General features: G+C 44.5%; 1 protein-coding gene across 8 annotated transcripts in view; it reads right to left on the bottom strand.

Annotated features, from left to right (window-relative positions):
* The window catches only part of baz2ba (bromodomain adjacent to zinc finger domain, 2Ba), a 603,362-nt gene that overhangs the window by 150,036 nt on the left and 430,274 nt on the right, over positions 1 to 23,052 (bottom strand). For all 8 annotated transcript variants that reach the window (XM_072474620.1, XM_072474664.1, XM_072474673.1 and 5 more), the window contains 4 exons: positions 21,810 to 22,020; positions 21,639 to 21,731; positions 21,463 to 21,524; positions 12,322 to 12,387 (listed from right to left, as the gene is read on the bottom strand). In XM_072474620.1, the coding sequence (XP_072330721.1) occupies positions 12,322 to 12,387; positions 21,463 to 21,524; positions 21,639 to 21,731; positions 21,810 to 22,020 (432 nt within the window). The remainder of the gene's footprint in view (positions 1 to 12,321; positions 12,388 to 21,462; positions 21,525 to 21,638; positions 21,732 to 21,809; positions 22,021 to 23,052) is intronic.

Genomic DNA, 23,052 nt, shown 5'->3' with positions numbered 1-23,052 from the left:
TCTGCCTTCACAGAGCGCCAAGTCAGCAAGGATGTGGCACAAGTACCTCACAGTCTCCCTATGATACATGTTGCCTGAAAACTCCATGAAGGGCACTTCCTGTACACCCTTGGTCTTGTTCTGTGCATTCAGCCCCTGTATGGCTGGTGCGGCCTCTGGCCCCTGAACTTGCCCTGCAGCCCCCGGTCTCCTTCCGCAGGGTCTTCCCTGCATGCGCCATACATTATTGCTGGAGTCCAATGCTGTAATAAGTAGTATGGCCAGCTCCACCAGCTCTGTACCAATATGGATCAGATCCTTGCAAGGGATGATAGAGATGGTCAGTTTGGTGTCATAGCCGGATAAGATAATCACCTCCCCTCAGCTGTCGACTTCCCGGACCTTTTCAGGCAGTAGCCGCTTACTCACAGCTCAGGTACCCTCCCCATCTCCATTGCAAGACTGGCCGCGGTCTCTACCCTCGCTCAATTAGACTCGCCTTTGCTCTTCTCTGTTTCTCCCCTCCCTTATACTCAACACTTGGGATTCTGACAGAGCCAGTTTAGCTCAGTTGGCAGGACAGCTGGTTCGTGATGTAGTGCAAGGCCAACAGCGCGGGTTCATTTCCTATAGAGTCGATTTCGGCGGGAGAATCAGCTGGTGAGTCAGTTTCAGCGGGAGCATTGCGGAAGTGGCTGCTGGGAGGTAAGTCAACCTTTAAAAGCACTTGTCTTTGCAGGGGCAGGCCAGTCGATTTCGGCGTGAGAACAGCTGGTGAGTCAGTTTCAGCGGGAGCATTACGGAAGTGGCTGCTGGGAGGTAAGTCAACCTTTAAAAGCACTTGTCTTTGCAGGGGCAGGCCAGTCGATTTCGGCGGGAGAATCAGCTGGTGAGTCAGTTTCAGCGGGAGTATTGCGGAAGTGGCTGCTGGGAGGTAAGTCTGTCCTTTAAAAGCACTTGTCTTTGCAGGGGCAGGCCAGTCGATTTCGGCGGGAGAATCAGCTGGTGAGTCAGTTTCAGCGGGAGCATTACGGAAGTGGCTGCTGGGAGGTAAGTCAACCTTTAAAAGCACTTGTCTTTGCAGGGGCAGGCCAGTCGATTACGGCGTGAGAACAGCTGGTGAGTCAGTTTCAGCGGGAGCATTGCGGAAGTGGCTGCTGGGAGGTAAGCGTGTCCTTTAAAAGCACTTGTCTTTGCAGGGGCAGGCCAGTCGATTTCGGCGGGAGAATCAGCTGGTGAGTCAGTTTCAGCGGGAGCATTGCGGAAGTGGCTGCTGGGAGGTAAGTCAACCTTTAAAAGCACTTGTCTTTGCAGGGGCAGGCCAGTCGATTTCGGCGTGAGAACAGCTGGTGAGTCAGTTTCAGCGGGAGCATTGCGGAAGTGGCTGCTGGGAGGTAAGTCAACCTTTAAAAGCACTTGTCTTTACAGGGGCAGGCCAGTCGATTTCGGCGGGAGAATCAGCTGGTGAGTCAGTTTCAGCGGGAGCATTACGGAAGTGGCTGCTGGGAGGTAAGTCAACCTTTAAAAGCACTTGTCTTTGCAGGGGCAGGCCAGTCGATTACGGCGTGAGAACAGCTGGTGAGTCAGTTTCAGCGGGAGCATTGCGGAAGTGGCTGCTGGGAGGTAAGCGTGTCCTTTAAAAGCACTTGTCTTTGCAGGGGCAGGCCAGTCGATTTCGGCGGGAGAATCAGCTGGTGAGTCAGTTTCAGCGGGAGCATTGCGGAAGTGGCTGCTGGGAGGTAAGTCAACCTTTAAAAGCACTTGTCTTTGCAGGGGCAGGCCAGTCGATTTCGGCGTGAGAACAGCTGGTGAGTCAGTTTCAGCGGGAGCATTGCGGAAGTGGCTGCTGGGAGGTAAGTCAACCTTTAAAAGCACTTGTCTTTGCAGGGGCAGGCCAGTCGATTTCGGCGGGAGAATCAGCTGGTGAGTCAGTTTCAGCGGGAGCATTGCGGAAGTGGCTGCTGAGAGGTAAGTCAACCTTTAAAAGCACTTGTCTTTGCAGGGGCAGGCCAGTCGATTTCGGCGGGAGTGGAGCTGGCTGGTTAGTCAATTTCAGCAGGAGCTGAGAATTTTTCTTTTTTTTTTTAAATTAGTTTTTTAGGCGGGAACAGGAAGTCGACCCGCGGACATCTGGGAAGACCCTCACCAATAAATTCTGGTGGAGAGGAAACCCGAGACACTACCCGTGTAGTGTCTCCCACCCGCCCTCCTCCTCTAACCTAATAATAAAACCCATTGGTCTGAGGTAAGTACCATATTTTATTATATTATTATTATTTTTTATAAAAATTTAATTTAGTTGTTAGCCAGATCTTGGTAGAAAGTAAGAGGAATGGCAGGGAAGGGAGTGCAATGTTCCTCCTGCAGGATGTTTGAGGTGAGGGATGCAGTTAGTGTCCCTGCTGATTTTACCTGCAGGAAGTGCTGCCATCTCCAGCTCCTCCAAGACCGAGTTAGGGAACTGGAGCTGGAGTTGGAAGAACTTCGGATCATTCGGGAGGCAGAAGGGGTCATAGATAGCAGCTTCAGGGAATTAGTTACACCAAAGATTGGAGATAGGTGGGTAACTGTAAGAGAGACTGGGAAAAAGCAGTCAGTGCAGGGATCCCCTGCGGTCGTTCCCCTGAGAAACAAGTATACCGCTTTGGATACTTGTGGGGGGGACGACTTACCAGGGGTAAGCCATGGGGTACGGGCCTCTGGCACGGAGTCTGTCCCTGTTGCTCAGAAGGGAAGGGGGGAGAGGAACAGAGCATTAGTAATTGGGGACTCTATAGTCAGGGGCACAGATAGGAGATTTTGTGGGAGCGTGAGAGACTCACGTTTGGTATGTTGCCTCCCAGGTGCAAGGGTACGTGATGTCTCGGATCGTGTTTTCCGGGTCCTTAGGGGGGAGGGGGAGCAGCCCCAAGTCGTGGTCCACATTGGCACTAACGACATAGGTAGGAAAGGGGACAAGGATGTCAGGCAGGCTTTCAGGGAGCTAGGATGGAAGCTCAGAACTAGAACAAACAGAGTTGTTATCTCTGGGTTGTTGCCCGTGCCACGTGATAGTGAGATGAGGAATAGGGAGAGAGAGCATTTAAACACGTGGCTACAGGGATGGTGCAGGCGGGAGGGATTCAGATTTCTGGATAACTGGGGCTCTTTCTGGGGAAGGTGGGACCTCTACAGACAGGATGGTCTACATCTGAACCCGAGGGGCACAAATATCCTGGGGGGGAGATTTGTTAGTGCTCTTTGGGGGGGTTTAAACTAATGCAGCAGGGGCATGGGAACCTGGATTGTAGTTTTAGGGTAAGGGAGAATGAGAGTATAGAGGTCAGGAGCACAGATTTGACGTCGCAGGAGGGGGCCAGCGTTCAGGTAGGTGGTTTGAAGTGTGTCTACTTCAATGCCAGGAGTATACGAAACAAGGTAGGGGAACTGGCAGCATGGGTTGGTACCTGGGACTTCGATGTTGTGGCCATTTCGGAGACATGGATAGAGCAGGGACAGGAATGGATGTTGCAGGTTCCGGGGTTTAGGTGTTTTAGTCAGCTCAGAGGAGGAGGCAAAAGAGGGGGAGGTGTGGCGCTGCTAGTCAAGAGCAGTATTACGGTGGCGGAGAGGATGCTAGATGGGGACTCTTCTTCCGAGGTAGTATGGGCTGAAGTTAGAAACAGGAAAGGAGAGGTCACCCTGTTGGGAGTTTTTTTATAGGCCTCCTAATAGTTCTAGGGATGTAGAGGAAAGGATGACGAAGATGATTCTGGATATGAGCGAAAGTAACAGGGTAGTTATTATGGGAGACTTTAACTTTCCAAATATTGACTGGAAAAGATATAGTTCGAGTACAATAGATGGGTCGTTTTTTGTACAGTGTGTGCAGGAGGGTTTCCTGAAACAATATGTTGACAGGCCAACAAGAGGCGAGGCCACGTTGGATTTGGTTTTGGGTAATGAACCAGGCCAGGTGTTGGATTTGGAGGTAGGAGAGCACTTTGGGGACAGTGACCACAATTCGGTGACGTTTACGTTAATGATGGAAAGGGATAAGTATACACCGCAGGGCAAGAGTTATAGCTGGGGGAAGGGCAATTATGATGCCATTAGACGTGACTTGGGGGGGATAAGGTGGAGAAGTAGGCTGCAAGTGTTGGGCACACTGGATAAGTGGGGCTTGTTCAAGGATCAGCTACTGCGTGTTCTTGATAAGTATGTACCGGTCAGACAGGGAGGAAGGCGTCGAACGAGGGAACCGTGGTTTACCAAGGAAGTGGAATCTCTTGTTAAGAGGAAGAAGGAGGCCTATGTGAAGATGAAGTGTGAAGTTTCGGTTGGGGCGATGGATAGTTACAAGGTAGCGAGGAAGGATCTAAAGAGAGAGCTAAGACGAGCAAGGAGGGGACATGAGAAGTATTTGGCAGGAAGGATCAAGGAAAACCCAAAAGCTTTCTATAGGTATGTCAGGAATAAGCGAATGACTAGGGAAAGAGTAGGACCAGTCAAGGACAGGGATGGGAAATTGTGTGTGGAGTCTGAAGAGATAGGCGAGATACTAAATGAATATTTTTCGTCAGTATTCACTCAGGAAAAAGATAATGTTGTGGAGGAGAATGCTGAGACTCAGGCTAATAGAATAGATGGCATTGAGGTACGTAGGGAAGAGGTGTTGGCAATTCTGGACAGGCTGAAAATAGATAAGTCCCCGGGACCTGATGGGATTTATCCTAGGATTCTCTGGGAGGCCAGGGAAGAGATTGCTGGACCTTTGGCTTTGATTTTTATGGCATCATTGGCTACAGGAATAGTGCCAGAGGACTGGAGGACAGCAAATGTGGTCCCTTTGTTCAAAAAGGGGAGCAGAGACAACCCCGGCAACTATAGACCGGTGAGCCTCACGTCTGTAGTGGGTAAAGTCTTGGAGGGGATTATAAGAGACAAGATTTATAATCATCTAGATAGGAATAATATGAACAGGGATAGTCAGCATGGCTTTGTGAAGGGTAGGTCATGCCTCACAAACCTTATTGAGTTCTTTGAGAAGGTGACTGAACAGGTAGACGAGGGTAGAGCAGTTGATGTGGTGTATATGGATTTCAGCAAAGCGTTTGATAAGGTTCCCCACGGTAGGCTATTGCAAAAAATACGGAGGCTGGGGATTGAGGGTGATTTAGAGATGTGGATCAGAAATTGGCTAGCTGAAAGAAGAGTGGTGGTGATTGATGGGAAATGTTCAGAATGGAGTACAGTCACAAGTGGAGTACCACAAGGATCTGTTCTGGGGCCGTTGCTGTTTGTCATTTTTATCAATGACCTAGAGGAAGGCGCAGAAGGGTGGGTGAGTACATTTGCAGACGATACTAAAGTCGGTGGTGTTGTCGATAGTGTGGAAGGATGTAGCAGGTTACAGAGGGATATAGATAAGCTGCAGAGCTGGGCTGAGAGGTGGCAAATGGAGTTTAATGTAGAGAAGTGTGAGGTGATTCACTTTGGAAGGAATAACAGGAATGCGGAATATTTGGCTAATGGTAAAGTTCTTGAAAGTGTGGATGAGCAGAGGGATCTAGGTGTCCATGTACATAGATCCCTGAAAGTTGCCACCCAGGTTGATAGGGTTGTGAAGAAGGCCTATGGAGTGTTGGCCTTTATTGGTAGAGGGATTGAGTTCCGGAGTCGGGAGGTCATGTTGCAGCTGTACAGAACTCTGGTACGGCCGCATTTGGAGTATTGCGTACAGTTCTGGTCACCGCATTATAGGAAGGACGTGGAGGATTTGGAGCGGGTGCAGAGGAGATTTACCAGGATGTTGCCTGGTATGGAGGGAAAATCTTATGAGGAAAGGCTGATGGACTTGAGGTTGTTTTCGTTGGAGAGAAGAAGGTTAAGAGGAGACTTAATAGAGGCATACAAAATGATCAGGGGGTTGGATAGGGTGGACAGTGAGAGCCTTCTCCCGCGGATGGATATGGCTGGCACGAGGGGACATAACTTTAAACTGTGGGGTAATAGATATAGGACAGAGGTCAGAGGTAGGTTCTTTACGCAAAGAGTAGCGAGGCCGTGGAATGCCCTACCTGCTACAGTAGTGAACTCGCCAACATTGAGGGCATTTAAAAGTTTATTGGATAAACATATGGATGATAATGGCATAGTGTAGGTTAGATGGCTTTTGTTTCGGTGCAACATCGTGGGCCGAAGGGCCTGTACTGCGCTGTATTGTTCTATGTTCTATGTTCTATACTGGCTGAGATTATTTATGAAGGCCCCACCATCTCAACCTTACTCCTCACCCGAGGTGTGGTGATGCTCAGATTAAATCACCACCAGTCAGCTCTCCCGCTCAAAGGGGAAAGCAGCCCATCATCATCTGGGACTATGGCGACTTTTAAAAAAAAACTTTGCTTGCTAACACTTGGGATTGTAATAGGCAGGGGAGTGTTCGCAATCCATAATAGGCAGGGTCAACTGGGCGTTGAAGTCCGCCATGGGGGAATAATGGATCATGACTGGCAGGTGTTGGGGTCTGGCACAAAACCTAGCCCAGTGCCTCTTCTATCCCATGCATCCAAGAGTTGAGCCCTGAACCCGGGGTACACATCCCATTCCTTGACTTTGAGACTATGGGCAGCTGACATTGTTACGGGTTAACTCTTGATGGCCAATTCGTTTGATGAGCATGAGCATCAGGAACGTTAGAGGACATGACTGCGTGATGCTTCCCTTTTTACTTGGGCTGCATCATTCAGAGACCTCATTGCTGTTATGCCTCGACACTTAAGATCAACCCCCAGGCTGGGCACCATGTTACCTTCTCTTTCGGGGTTTCATCCACCCAGCCCATGAGGTCCGGCTCCTTGACAATCATCACCGAACACCCCCAGCCCTTGCAGCCTGCAGCCACATCCACCCTATACCACAGACAGCAGACTAACACAGCAGTAAAAGCACTTTTAAACACAGCAGACTTCAGGAAATCCTCACCAACCACAACCTCCATCCTGGAAACCACCCAACCAAACCCCCACCCCCGGAGCTGGCCAATGGGCTCCATCCCCTTGGACTCCCTGGTCCTCAGCGGAGACAATGGTGCTCACCTCCTTCCTCCCTCTTGGAGGCCAAGGCACCTCGCTCCCATTTTTAAAAAGCAACAGTACTTCACGCCACTGTGACGTTACACCTGGTAAGTGGGAAGACTCCTTGGAGGTTGAAGATGCAGAGGAGGTGACTCAGGGCTTTTCACAGTAACTTCATTGAAGCCTACTTGTAACAATAAGCGACTATTATGTTATTATTATTATGTCCTGCAGAATGTTTCTTGGCGGCTGGAGCTGATCCTCCGTTGGCTGGCTCCCGTTACTGTCAATGGGATTTCCCATTGAATTCACCCCATGCCACCGGGAAACCCACGGAGAGGGCTTGCCATCAGCTGGATTGGAGGATCTCGCTGGCGAGAACGGCTAGAAAATCTCCTTCTGCAATGTTAACCATGCTAAGTACATATTAATGGTTTCAAATTCATGCAAATCAGGGAGGGCCCGGTAAGATTGCAATTGGAAGCCACACCAGCACAGATCCCATTTTTGGTCTCTCATAAGATTTAGCGGCTGTGACGGGATTTGCGCCAGCAGTATTCAGCTGCTAAATCCTGCCCAATAGCTGCTCATCTTTCCTACAAATCCCAGTTTTTGGTTAGTTTCAGTTCAAACAACCTATCTTATAAGTAGACGGTGGTTGCTTTTTTGTAAACAAAACACAATGATATTAAAGTAAGGTTAGCTTGATAGAGAAAGACTGAAATTTGTCTCCTTGCACATCTCCATTTAAGAAGCGCTCTTTCAGTTTGGGCCATAGTGTTTGTTGGCCAAATACTGGGGGTGGGGTTCTGTTATCTCTAAATTGACCCAACAAACATATTGGGTAGGGTTGTTTTCATTTACTTTGCTGATAAAGTGGACAAATATGAAGATTTATCTTGCCCACACTGAACAATATCAGCAAGTCTTTGCATCTCCCATTTCTAGAGTTCCGTTTTAAAATAAATCGCCATCATTCTCCAACATGTAATCAAATTTCAAAATTGCTGTATTTTAATGTAACTCTCCTTCAAGATTTTAGACCCAGAAAATTTTATATAGTGGGAATTTCATGCAAAATGTGTCAAGACGTGCAAAGTGGTTGAATACTACTGAGCCCTGCATTGCCCTTCTGTAATGGCCAGTGATTGTGAGAATCACATGGTGTTAACTGAGCAATTCCAGCTATTTTAACAGAGCGGTGAAATTATGATCATTAATTGTTCAACATTTATGGAAAATGTCTTTGTGGAAAAGACGCAGAAAAGTTTGACGAGAGTACATAATGGCATAAATCACTCCTGCCATAATTTTCTGGAATTTCCACATCATAATAATGATGTACCCCATTGGTCCATTAATACCGTGGCCAAGCTTTCAACAAATTCAGGAGATCGTAAGATTTGAAGACATTATTTATATTAAACTTCACTAATTAAAATAATACTTAAATATGTCAAAACTGCACTTATTAAATCATACTTTAAATATTCAAGTCACTAACCTGGTCAGAATAGGGTGTACCTTAACACAGCCACCACAGGGACTGCAAACCCATATGAGGCACTATGTGTCAGGAAAACCTAAATGTACATACCCATTCAGAAATTCTTTACTCAGTTGATCAACAGCTGTTTTAAATAATGATGCTTCCAGCAGTGCTCTAATGAGAAATGGCCCGAAAGGATTGTATTCAGAAAAGGGAAGCAAAATCAATGCAGCTGGTTCAAATTACTCTTCAAAAAGAAATTAGACAAGCATTATGACAATATCAACACTAGCAATGCTATTTCTTGTAATAAATTTGTCCTCAGAACAAAAGCGCCATATCATGTCTGTTCAAACAGAGGGCGATTCACAATTTCCGTAAAACAAGAGATCCAATGAACAGAACAATTCGGTCTCATCATCACAAGAGCAAAGTATTTTATATCACCTAAATTGCACACTATGCCTTGCACACTTCAATAGCATCATGTCTTTCAAAGGCTTCACATCTGCCTGTGGCCTAAGGGAATCTCCAAACATCAACATCTGTTGTACAAAAAACAAATTAATAGTCCAACTGACTAAATATGAATGAACTAAAGAGTATCAGGAATGATCAATGAGAAACAAGAAACAGCAGAAATTCAAGCAATTCAAATCTCACTTTTCTCACATAAAGCCATGAAAGTTCGTTTTAAATTGGCAATACAATGTCAGACATACCTCCAGGAACTTTTACAGCGGTCTACCACTTAATTTGAAATCTGGACCTGAGCTAGAAATTTCCCTCCTGTATTTTGTGCCACCCATGGAAACATCTACTCCCCTACTATAACCTCACTTCTAAAATTTCAACCGTCTAGCCTTTGGTCCTCTGTTCACATGACATTTGCTGCAGCTAGTAATTGATACCATAATTCCCACTAAAATCATTACCGTCTCTCAACCTGGCTATTCCCCTACTAATGTGCTTATCTCTACTTCCTGAAGTGCAAGGGGGAGACAGACTTGACTAGATCTGGTGAATACTTACTTTAGCCATTTATTGGCATATCTGGCGAGAGAACACTTGAAGCACCATCGAGTCCAGTTCTCATCCTCTAAATCTGCTTACTATTCTAGGGTAATCCTGGAATGCAAAGCAAGCCCGCAGCTTCATTTTTCTTTTGCTGCAAATAGATTTCTTTTTTCTACTGCAAGCTGGTTTCTTAAACCCGTCTCTCTCCGGAGAAAATATGAACTTCTTTGCCACCAAGATTGAGGCAATCCGATCAGCTGCCTCTGTTCGTCCCTCTCTTCCATTAACTAACTGGGCCAAAATTCCTTTAAGTTTCCCTCAGCTCCCCTCTCTTTCAAAACTATTATCCCTCTCCTTAAAAATAACCCCACCATCCATCTCCAAACTTTCTTTCCTCTCCAAAGTCACTGAATGTGCAGTCACCTCCCAAACCTGTGCCCACCGTTTCCAAAACTGCTTGCTTGATTCCCTCCCATCAAGTCTCCACCCCTGCCAATACAAAGTGCGTCTCATCAAAGGCATCCTACGTGACAATGGCCAAAATAATCTACATCTCTTTCCCCTTCTCGAGCTGCCTACAGCCTTGGCACAGCTGACCACAGTATCTTGCTCCAATGCATTTCCACTGTCACCCAGCTGGGTGGCACCGCAATGGCAACTGTCTGAAACCAAATAAGACTGTTTGCAACTGAAGGAACTTCTGACCATCATAAAGACTTCCTATTTCCACCTCAGTAACATCATTAAACTCCACCCCTGCCTCAGTTCAGCTGAAACAGTCATTCTTACCTCTGTCATCTCTGAACTTGATAACTTACCCCCGGCCACCTCCCACCATCTGCAAAGCACATCAAGAGTGCAATGGAATGTTTTCCACTTGCTTGAATGAGCAGACCTTCAACAACACTCAGGAAGTGTGACACCATTCAGGAAAAAAAAAAACCCACTTGATCAATGCCTCATTCACCATCGTAAACATTAATTCTCTCCTGCACTGGTGCACAGTGGCAATAGTGTGCACTATCTAAAAGATACACTGAACAACTCACCAAGACTCCTTCAACAGCAGCCCCGTCACACACCATCCGGACTTGCATGCCATTCCTTCACTATCACTGTGTTAATAACTCTCTAACAGCACTGTAGCTGCGCCTTTATCCCACGAACAGCAGCAGTTCAAGAAGGTGGTTCATGATCACCTTCGCAAAAGGGCAATAAGTGCTGGCCTTGCCCGCGATGCTCACACCCCATGAATGATATTAAAAATAAAAATCTACCCTCTGTAAACTCAAGGTCATCCAAAGCTCTACTGCTCGTGTCCTTACTCAGATGTCGCATTCACCCATTACCACTGTACTACATTGGCACCCAGTGTAGTAACACCTCAATTATAAAATTCTCATTCATGCTTTCAAGTCCTTTCATGGCTTCACCTCCCCTTATATCAGCAATTTACTCCCTCTGGGATATCTACAGCTGGGTGGCACTGCAAGTAAATCTGGCTTTGGGACATTCCCAATTTTAATTGCTCTACAATCAGTGGCTGTATCTTCAGCTGCCTGGGCCCTAAGCTCCGAAGTGCCTTCCCTAAACCACTTTCACTCTCTACCTCTTTTCTCCTTTAGTGCACTCCTTAAAATTGACCTTTTTGACCATCTGGTCATCAGCCTCATGTGGCTCGGTGAGAAATTTCTGCTTTCCAGTGTTCCTACGAATATAACTTGGGCATTTTGGGGTAAAGATGTCATATAATTACAATTTGCTTTCGTTCATATTGGACAGTGAGAATTTCCCACTATGATGATCATATTCTGCATAATAGAGATACAATGTGGAATTTTCAGCCTGTGAAGTTGGAAGTACAGTGCCCAGTGTAAACCTCAACAATCAGTCACATGGCAAACAAGCATTCAAAAACGTAAATGTGGTCTTTGTAGAGGATTTCCTTCCAGCATTATGGATAACCTTTAAACAGGTTGTAATGGTTGAGACATTTGGATGCTGAGCTGAGACACTGCAACCAGAGTCAGTCAGTTAGCCAGGTCCATTTGGACTGACCCCAAGCAGAAGGTGTTAGCCCATGGAGTAGCAACTACTGGAAACACTAACTTTTAAAGAAGTACCAAAGCAAGAATTACAAAATCTACCATTTGGAAGAAGAGATAAAATACATTTTCAAATAATGTAAATAATCAAACCATTCTTTTTTAATTGGGGAAGGAGAACATTAAATACTTACATTTTAAACAACTACTGCAAATCCAAAACATGAGGCAGAATGACAGATTTGTTACAGCACAGGAGGAGGCCATTTGGGCCAATCATGTCTGTGCTCGCTCTCTTCAAGAGTAATTCATCTAGTGTCATATGCCCGTCTTTCCCCCATGGTCCATAACAAAACTATTTTGCAATATGTATTATAAACAAGAGGGTTTAGAAGATCCTAGTCACTGTAAGTAATTTAGCAATTAGCCATAGTCCATAAAAGACCAGAGGCATCTCTCTCCTTTAGAGAGACAAATGATTTTATATAGCTTGAGGGATACCACTCCGTAAGCGTGGGGCAAAATGAGGAGATAGGCCTCCATTAACTGCCATTGTACTCGGCAGAATTTAGAGTTGAATTAAAATTAAGAGGGCCAGGCAATATCGCCTGCATTTTTGTTAGACTCTGGAATAGCCCTTACACATGCAGTACTAAAGACAGAATCAAAACTTTAAAATCTACACATCACATCAAATTACTAATACACAAAAGAAATCCACGGTAGATTCTACCTCTAGAATTTGCTGAGCTCTCAGTTCCTTTTCCATTCTTATTTGCTGAATTCTTTTGATTTTTTCCTGTAGAGAAACATGCACAGTATCAGCATTTAAAAAAAAAAAGTGCAATAACTATTCTTAAAATTGAATAAACTAGCAAAAGATGTTAGTTGAGCAGATTGAAACTTATATTGTAGATACAAATGGACACAAATAATGCTTCTTTCAACACCTGGCAAACTTAGCACCACATCTAGAGACTATAATTTAATTTGATAGAAGTTTATAAAATTATTTGGCGTATAGATAGGTGAACAGTTAGGAGGCTTTTTCCCAGGGCGGAAATTACAATTACAAGGGGGCACAGGTTCAAGGTGAGGGGGGAAAGGTTCAGTGGAGATGTGTGGGGGAAGTTTTTTTACACAGAGGATGGTGATGGCGCGTAATGCACTGCCAAGTGAGGTGATTGAGGCAGATACGTTAGCGACGTTTAAGACTTATCTGGGTAGGCACATGAACAGACGGGGTATAGAAAGATACAGATGGTTGGTCTAGATAGGACACGTGATCGGCGCAGGCGTGGAGGGCTGACGGGCCTGTTCATGTGCTGTATTGTTCTTTGTTCTTTTGCTATTGTTCCCATGCAGTATTAAGGTGAAGGACATTGTGGAAAGGTGGCTATTTTTCTGTTAATTTCATCAAAATGAATCATCTACCTTATTATACATTTACTAGTCGTAAAATGATTCAATATTGCAGTAGCAAATTATTTGCAATAAACCAGCAACAATACTAACAATAATCTATAACTTTTAAGGGAATGGAATAAGCTCTCTTCTCCAGTCCATAAAGGGGCCTTTATAAAATGTTGGATATGAACAGCAAATGTCTGTGTATATTAAGGAGCAGACCAATGATACGACCCCCAATAAGATTGCTGACTTTTAAATTTGAACTTTCAATGAATGACTCAAAAGGATTACGTGACACTATAACAAACAAGCAAAAAGCAACATTAGCGAAACACCATTTCAGTAGGCCACTTATATTCCAACTACAACAAAGAGCTCCCATTTAACTTTCACAATGACCAAAATTCCCCCTACCACAGTAATGCTTTATTTTACTCTGTCTCTGTGACTTCCGGCGGTGACTATGAGCTGATCGGTCGCACATAAAGTGGCTCCTGCTTGGAGGCTTTGGTTTTGGCCCTTTCTATCCAGTTACTGGGCGCTTTGTTTGCAAAAAGTGCAAAATAATTGGAGGGAGTTGGTTTCTCCGCCAAAGTGGAATGTCGGCAGGTTACAACACCCAGAAAAAAGCCTTGACTCAAGAGGTGGAGGATTCATGTGGCACAGTAATGGAGAGCATGGTAAAGTTGGGAGTGTCGCCATCACCTACCCCACTGTCTGTGGAGCAGTTGATGGGAGTTCGTCAAGGAGGAGTTTAGGCATCATCGGCAAGAAAACTGGTCTATGGCAATTGAGGAAGCAGTAGCCCCTCTTCATGGGACCTTCGAACAGGTGGAGAAACATTTGGAGTCGCAAGGTACAACACTCTTGTGAGGTGGAAAGGGCGGTATCTGACCACAGTGACCTGATCATGCCATTGGAAGCCGAGGTGGCGATGCTAATAGAGGTGTTGAAGACGAAGGTGGACGAATGGGAGAATTGGTCCAGGCAACAGAACTTAAGAATCATGGGGCTGCCGGAGGGGACGGTGGGAACAATTGCCATGGACTAAGTGCCGAGAATGTTTGCTGAGCTGGTTGAGGAAGGAGTCTGAGAAACCCCCGGAGGTAGATCGGACCCACCGGATGCTGCGATAGTGGCCGAGAGCTGGGGAGCCGCTGTGGGCAGTGATCATCTGGATGCATAAGTTTCAAGAAAAAGAGAGGATTCGGAAATGGGCGAAGTCGACGTGAGACTGTAGTCGGGAGGGTCAGCAGATTTGGATCTACCAGGAAATTGGGGCTGACCAAACCAAGCGGCGGGCGGGTTTTAACAGGGCTAAGTCGGTGCTCTTTCATGTTGTACCTGGCCAAACTCTGGGTGACTTTCAACCATAAAACTATAGAAAAATTACAGCACAGCAGGAGGCCATTCAGCCTATCTTATACATGCCAGTCCGAGGACACCCAGATGCCCTTTCTAATCCCACCTTCATGCACCCGATCCATAGCTCTGTAGTTAACAGCACTTAAGTGCAGATCCAGGGACTCTTTAAAATATTTTAGGGTCATTGCCTTCACCACCAACTCGGGCAACACATTCCAGACTACCAATAACCTCTGTGCAAAAAAGTGCTTCCTTTTGTGCCCTATACACATTCTAGCCACTTAAGTTGAATCTATGTCCCCAGGTTCTAGGATGCTCCACCAAGGGAAAGAATGTTATCCTATCCACTCTATCTAATCCCCTCATAATTTTGTACACCTCTTTGAAGTCACCCTTTAGCCTTCTTTGTTCCACGCAAAATAACCCCAACCTAACCAATCTCTTCTCGTAGCTACACTTTTCTAGCCCTGGCAATAGGGCTAAGATAATGGTTTTACGACACCTGAGGAGCAAATGACTTTGTCAAGGAGCATGGGTTGGGGGGTAATGGTGGGAATTTATTGATATTGATACATATGTACAATTTTGTAAGTGTTCGATTTTTGCACATGTTGGTCTTTCTTTTGTTATGGCCGATGGGGGATAGTTCCGACTCCTGTGTTTCTTCCTCCTGCTGGAGAGGGGGAGGGTAGGGAAATGGCCAGGGTGGGAGCTTTCTTGAGGGTGAAGATGGCGGATTACGGGTGACGTGGTTGGAGCTTTATGGGCGGGGGTTCTTTTGTGTAGATCTCCAGGTGGGAGTTGCCATGCTAGCAAGGATGCCCTGGAGGTAAGGAGAGTTTTGTTTCTGGTTGGGGTGGCGGACCTTAATAGAAGGGGGGGTAGCCAGAGACGATTGGGGGGGTGGGGGTTTGTTTTGGTGAACATGTGTGTCCAGCTAGGACAACGCAGAATTTGTTAGGAGGACGTTGGCACCAATCCCGGACCTGGATTCATATCAATTGATAATGGAGGGGGCCACTTCAATTGCGTGTTAGATTCCAAGATTGATAGGTCGAGCCCCAAGTCATTGACCAAGTCGGGAATGGCGAAGGAGCTTGGGGTATTTATGGATCAGATTGGGAGGAGGGGGAATCCGTGCAGGTTTAGGCATCCAGGAGAGAGGGAGTTTTCCTTCTTCTCCCACGTACATCGGGTATGCTCTAGAATAGACTGGGCAAATCTATGTTAAGGGGTACTGTGGGAGCATAATATGCTGCGATTTTGATATTGGACCACGAGCCACATTATCTGAGATTGAGATTTGAAACTGGTCGAGCCCAGATGTCCTCGTGAAGGTTCAATTCGGCGCTCCTGGGGGCAAGGAGTTCTGCAAGAAGTTCTCAGTGATAGAAGACTATGTGGAGTTCAACCAAAACGGGGAGGTCTCATCCTCCACGTTTTGGGAGACGTTGAATGCAGTGGTCCGGAGGGGCGGTTATATCCTACAAGACCCACAGGCAATATTAGATAACTGTTGAATGTGGTAATGTCTAGCGGAAGTTATTATATCATTCGATGCAGAGAAGGCTTTTGACCGGGTAGAATGGAGGTACTTGTTTGAGATACTAGGCCGGTTTGGGTATGGGACAACGTTCATTTTGTGGGTGTGATTGCTGTATGCCGCTACCACAGCAAGTGTGAGGATGAGCACTATGAGTTTGGGATATTTTTGGCTACATAGGGGCGCAGGACAGGGATGCCGCTGTCCCCGCTGCTGTTTGCGCTGGCTAGTGAGCCTTTGGCTATTGCGCTCCGGATGTCACGAGTGTGGAAGGGCATTGAAAGGGGAGGTAGAGAGCACAGTGTCATTATATGTGGATGATCTGTTGTTATAGGTTCAAATCAGCTGAAGTGTATGGAGAAAATAATGGACCTATTAGGGAAGTTTGATGCTTTTTCTGGGTATCAACTGAATGTGGCAAAGAGAGAGGTATTCCCAGTGACATTCCAGGGGAAGAGTGCTAATTTGGGATTCAGGCTGGCCAACACATGGTTTCAGTGTTTGAGAGTTCAGGTGGCCCATGACTGATTCACAAGTGGAATATGGCCAGGTTGATAGGAGTACAATGGGATCTGAAAAGGTGGGATGCCCTATTGCTGTCCTAAGCAGGGAGGGTGCAGACCATAAAGATGAACATTCTCCCAAGGTTATGATTCGTTTTCCAGTCCCTTCTGACATTCCTTCAAAAGGAGGGTAGATAAGTTAATCTCGGAATTTGCATGGGCAGGCAAGACGCTGAGGATTTGAAGGGCTATTCGGCAGAGAGGACTGGGTGGGAGGACCGGCGCTCCCTAACCTGCTATATTATTATTGGGCGGCAAATATGGAGAAGTTCGACGGTTGGGGGGAGGCGGGAGGGTCGGAATGGGTAGAGGTGGAGGAGGCCCATTTAGGGGCATGCTCAAGGGCCCTAGTGACGACTCCCTCCTGTTCTCCCCAGTTGATTACACTGATAGCCTGGTCCTGAAATTGTCCCTCAGGATCTGGAACCAGCTGAGACAGCTCTTTGGGGGCTGTATGTATCTTACCTATGTCTGTACTGGCCCCAATATGAGGAAATCATAGGTTTATACCAGCAGGGAAAGGCGTGACATACAGGAGTTGGCACAGGGAAGGGGTAGAGCGGGTAAGGAATCTGTTCGTGGAATGGAGGTCCACGAGGCTGAAGAGTTGCAGGAGAAGTACCAGCTGCCGAGGGGGAATGAATTCAGATACATATAGGTGCAAGGCTTTTGGCGCAAGGACATCCCCTCTATTCGCGAAGGTATATTCTACTGGATATTGTTAACTCGGGATGAGCTGGGGGAATATATTAGTGGATGGTTGCTGGGAATGGAGAAGGCACCATTGGAGGTGATAAGACAGAAATGGGAGGAGCTGGGATCGAGCAAAATTATGCACTGAGTGAATTCAACATCATCCTGTGCCAGGATGATCCTGATACAGTTTAAGGTGGTGCACAGGGCCCATATGACTCGAGCTCGTACGAGTAGGTTCCTCTCTGAGGTAAGAGGACAAATGAGAGAGGTATGCAAATCATATGTTTTGGGCTTGCCCAAAGATAGGGGGATTCTGGACCACGCTCTAAAAATATATTTTAAAAATACTTTACACTCTCTCTTCAGTGGATACTTCGTACTCCAGGAACAGTCCAAAGCTATTCTCCCTTTTGCCCTATGCCAGCCGATCACTTCCACTTCCAAAACTGACGTTTATGGTGAGGGATTAATTGGAAAATCCTCCCTCTAGCCAAAACTAGGTGAATCATCCAGTTTAAGCACTCACAAACTTGGTCTCACCAATTTAAGCGCTAGCTTCCATCTGTATCCTACACAGTGAATCACAAGAGACTTGCTGTCTCTATCACTTCACTCGGATTCTTGCAGACTGACCCTGTCTGTGAAATTCAGTGATATTGTTTAGGAAAACCTGCAACCAGATCCTACAATGGTTTCCTATGGAACCTTCCTCTCTTAAAGTGCATTACCATGGCAATGTGGATCATATAGTCCTTATAATCAGGTAGAAATGCTGATGAGCTATTCTCTAAATTCCATTAGATCTTGAAATAGACAGTTTTAAAATATAACCATTTGCAAAACCTGGCATTCTAACACCTCCCTGGGATTTGGCGATGAAGGGCTGGCTTTTCATCTTAGAAGCGGGTAGAGGGAGTCAAGAAATTTCTCAGTTCGGGCCCCTTGCATTAGTGCTCAGGAAAGAAAACACATTGTTTTACCTTAGATAGTCACTATTGACATAACGCATAAAGCAGTCTCAGATTAGGTCAAGCATGAACCAGAGAAGTAGGAAAACTCTATACTCTCCTAACATAGTCCTACTCAAACAAAACAAAATAGCTTCCCAGGATGCAATGATGTGAACTTTATATTTCCTATATTCGACGTTTTTGTGAACTCCGAAGTAGACCAGCAATGAGTGACAAACTATGGACAGGTTTATGATGTGATTTGCATGCATTGCATGAAAAAGTCAGACTCATTTCCTTTAGGATCTTCACTACTGTAGAGGAGACATCAGCACACACAAAATTAAAATCAAGTGATTGTATCCATCCATCTCAGGAAGGACTATACCCAGGGTGTATGTCACTTCTGGATTTAACATAGCCTGTTGCGGTTGTAGAGGCCGATTCATGAGTTGCGCCCTCTTCTGCAGCTGGCACAGAGAAATTAATAATTGGCCCGACATCAACTGATGTTTTTTTCCTTCTGGTGGACTCTTTTTTACCATCTGGTCATATATTTTCTCCTCTTTTGCCATGCCTTTCCTGTCTGCTCATCTCCAGGTGTTCAGTCAACAGCAAGGACTTCCCATGCATCAACTCCAATCCCATAGTTGGATACATGGGGCTCCAATAAAATCAGATAAAGCAGTTGAAAGTGCTATATGGTTAGCCCAATGTTCCACACAGTTCATTACTATTTTGACAGTTACCTGGTAGGCTGAAAACCGGAATTCGGAGGTCATTGTTTCATCATAACATGTGATGCGGCACATAAAAATCAGTGATGATAGAAAACACACAATAACCCAAATTATGGAGAACAAGCAGTTATCAAGAAAGAACAGTATGATATTTTTGTTCAGCAAAAGAAATATTGATGTAATGCAAAAATGATGTAACAAGAAACTGCAATTTTGGCTTTTAAGGCTTGCCCTTACAAATAGGCAATGTTCAACGTGCAATGTGATGGACAGTCCAACTTATTCATTCTTGGGCTATTAGTTTAGTAAACCTTCTCTGAACTGCTTCTAATGCATTTACATCTTTCTTTAAATAAGGAGACCAATGGTACTCCAAATCTGGTCTCACCAGCTTCCTATACAACTGAAGCATAACCCCCACTATACTTAGATATTCAATTCCCCTCACAATAAATGCTAACATTCTATTCACAGCGCCAGGGACCTGGGTTCGATTCCCGGCTTGGGTCACTGTCTGTGCAGAGCCTGCACGTTCTCCCCATGTTGGCGTGGGTTTCCTCCGGGTGCTCCGGTTTCCTCCCACAAGTCAGAAAGACGCGCTGCTAGGTGAATTGGACATTCTGAATTCTCCCTCAGTTTACCCGAACAGACGCCGGAGTGTGGCAACTAGGGGATTTTCACAGTAACTTCATTGCAGTGATAAGCCTACTTGTGACAAGAATAAAGATTATAAGCTTTCCTAATTACTTGCTGTACCTGCATACTAGCTTTTTGTGATTTATGCACAATGACACCCAGGTCCCTCTGAATCTCCAAGCTCTGCAATCTCTCACTATTTAAACAATATGCTTCTTTTTTATTTTTCCTGCCAAAATGGTCTATTTCCCATTTTACACATTTACTCCATTTGCTAGATCTTTGTCCACTCATTTAACCTATCCATGTCCCCTTGTAGCCTCCTTATGTCCTCTTCACAATTTATGCTCACTTCTTGTATATTCATAGCAGAGGGTCCACCTGGTAGTTAACCGAAAATAGCAGAAAAAATAAATCAGGAGTTCTCAAATTACTACATCCACTATGGATTGGTTGGTTTCTCCACCCGTCTACCTTAATCCTCTTCAAACAGCACCCAAATCATTAACTACCGAACTCTCACACACATTAACTTGTGACTTATTGCGGTGCCATCTGATATTACCAGTTGCAGGACCCTGTAAAAAAAAAAGAGTAAAAACCTGACACCTGCTGACCTGAGAAAAATAGATAGCACTTTCTTGCTGTTTGAGGTAACCTACTTTGCAACAAAAAAGGTCTTAAATATTCTATATTTGATTTTAAATCTCCCCATATATCCATTACACTGAAGAGATAGAGAAATCCTTCAACTTTTGAAACTTCTTCAATAATTTAAGCTGACGTTAAGCTTTGTCAGCATTTAAAAAAACTAGCTGAGATTTCTCATGATCTTTCATAGAAAAGTTTCATCTGGTATGTTTCTACTCTTCACTTATTAAATCTTGAAACATTTGTCTTTTTTCTCCTCAATGCTCATGTATTTGCTTTGTTTGGCCCTTGTTCTGCACTGTAACCAATAACTATTTGTCGATGTACTGTTTGTCAATGTACTCTGTCGATTATGCCTTTTGTCTACTATGTTCGTACAGTGTATGTTCCCTTGGCCGCAGAAAAGTATTTTCACTGTACTTCGGTACATGCGACAATAAATAAATCAAATCAAAATTGAATCAAATCAAAAAATCAAATCCCTTTTCAAATTCTTCACAACATTTTAAATATTTTGTCACATTTCAGATATACAGATTCAAAGAACATGATTTAGCTTAAAATCTTTAGATATATCACTGAATTCTTATCTAATAAGCATGCATGTGAATGAAATGGAACATTAAAAAATCTAAAAGCTAGCAACCCATTCTGGGTGTGACCAATACAATGGTAATTGTTAGCCACAGCTCAGAGCAAATAAAAACACGGATAAAAGTTGCATAAACAGATTTGTGCATAAATAGTCTAACTTTGCTGCACATAGTATTATTTTATTTAAAATGTATTTTTAGTAAATTGTGAGACACAAAATTGATACCAAAAGCTCTTATACATGAACCACAAGGCACTGAAAGGAAAATCTCAAATTCTTCAGGTAAAGCTACCAAGGACTTTGGAAAATAACTATGGAATCCGTAAAAAAAAAAAAAACGGTTCTGGATACATGGATGAACATTGCACTGAAAAATACAGAAAAGGGTCAAATACGTGAAATACCATTTGGTAATCCAAAGGCAGCTACTTCCAGAAATCACACAACAGTGTTTAACTGACAGGTCAATATATTAACTGAACATATCCATCACAATTCATAACAGAAGCTGCAGTAGTGGCATAAAGACAAACCTCCCTCTTGGCAGTTTTAAGTTCCATTATAGTTGAAATGCCACCAAAAGCGTGGAATAAAACTGCTTGCCTCGAGAGAGTAAAAATATAAATATGAGACAAAAATACTACTCAAAGGCACAAGAGAGATAATTTGGTAAATGTTAAAAGTTTTTCATTTTCAAAAGTAGCAAATTAAACATAGCGGAGTACCTGCTGTCTCATCATCTTCAGTTGTTCCTTTTGTTTCCGTTTTTCTTCTGCTGCCATTATTGCTGGAAAGAATATTTGCCCAGTAAATTCAGCAGGTCTAAACAAACAATCCAAAAATCTGTAACCTTTTTGTACAGTAGGTGACAATCCCAATAAACATTTTTTTCAGTACTTACCTTGTTGTTTTCTAGCTTCTTTAGCTTTCTGTGCCAATGCTTGCTTTTCTAGTTTCTGCATCATCTTTAATTCTGCTGCTTTCCTTGCATATGCTGAAAATATTTCAAAATAAAATCAAGTAATTGACTTTTGATAATGATATGTAATGTATCCAACTTATACATGCTTACCTTGAGCTTCCAATTTTCGTAACAGTTTTGCATCACTGTTCTTTTGGAAATCTGGTCTTGCAATATTTGGTGGCCTGCCTTTACGACGTCTCACTTTCGATTCGTCTCTAGCGCGTTGCCTTTCTGGATTTGGTGGACGTCCTCTCCGTCCTTCCATTGCCTTTATTTTTGGCATTATTTCCTCGTTTTTTAAATGGCACCACTGCATACCCTGAAATGATGTTTAGCAGGATTTTTTACATTAGTCTAAATTGAGATTTTTTAATAATAAATTGTATTGAACCTAAAGTACAGCATAGCTAAACTGTTCACTTTTATTAATGCAGTATTCTTCATTCTTTCACTTAAATAATGTTCCATAAATCATTTATATGTAGACTTTCTGGCAGAACGATAGACATTGGTCAATGGCAGCAGCAGCTCGGGAGGTGGGGGGGGGGTTACTTTATTTTTGTTTATGTTATTTACACTGGAAGGGTCTGAGGGGGTGTATACACCTGTTGTCTTAAGTCGGGGTGTTAATGTTAATGTATTATTTAGGTACGGGGGGGGGGGGGGGGGGGAGGGGAGGGGTTTGGTGGTTTGCTTTTTTAGATTGTGTTTTGTACATAACCCTGTTGGGTTCTTTTTTCTTTCTCATTTTGTTATTGATATTTATTGAAAAACTTTAATGAAAATTATTTAAAAAAAATAAATAATCATTTATATGTTGATTTGCATCACAAACAGGAGGTGCACATAAAAGAGATGCAAGTGCATTCCAATCACTCAAGTTTGATTTCACGGCACTTACCTCTCTTTGATGTGGACAATGTTTACAAACTATGAGGTTTCACCGCTTGGGCTACTGGACCATGAAGGGATATGAATGGATCAAAGCTGCAGGTCATTTGTAGAAGCTGTCAATCAAAGACCACTACTGGAAAGCTTTGAATGGCTTTCAACTAATGGATCTGTGGGAACCAGATGCAGGCACAGCTGCTCTCCTTCCAGGAATGGACACGTGGAGTGGCAAGGTAAGTATTACAACTATAATGCATCCCACTGCCCCCAGGTGGACTGCTCTCTAGCTTCCAGACAGGGATCCTTTTTCAGGGGGGGGGTCCCCATAGCAGGGGTTCCCTGTGGGGGGTGGGTCCCTGGAGGAGGGGGTTGGCCCTATTACAGGAATCCCTGGGTTGTGGGGAAGTGTCCCAGTTCGGGTCACCCCGTATTTGGGGGACGAGCACCCAGGCAATCCAGT

The sequence above is a fragment of the Scyliorhinus torazame genome, chromosome 2 (genome assembly GCF_047496885.1).
Source record: "Scyliorhinus torazame isolate Kashiwa2021f chromosome 2, sScyTor2.1, whole genome shotgun sequence".
In the NCBI taxonomy this organism is placed as follows: Eukaryota; Metazoa; Chordata; class Chondrichthyes; order Carcharhiniformes; family Scyliorhinidae; genus Scyliorhinus; species Scyliorhinus torazame.
This window is presented reverse-complemented; position numbering and strand designations above follow the sequence as displayed.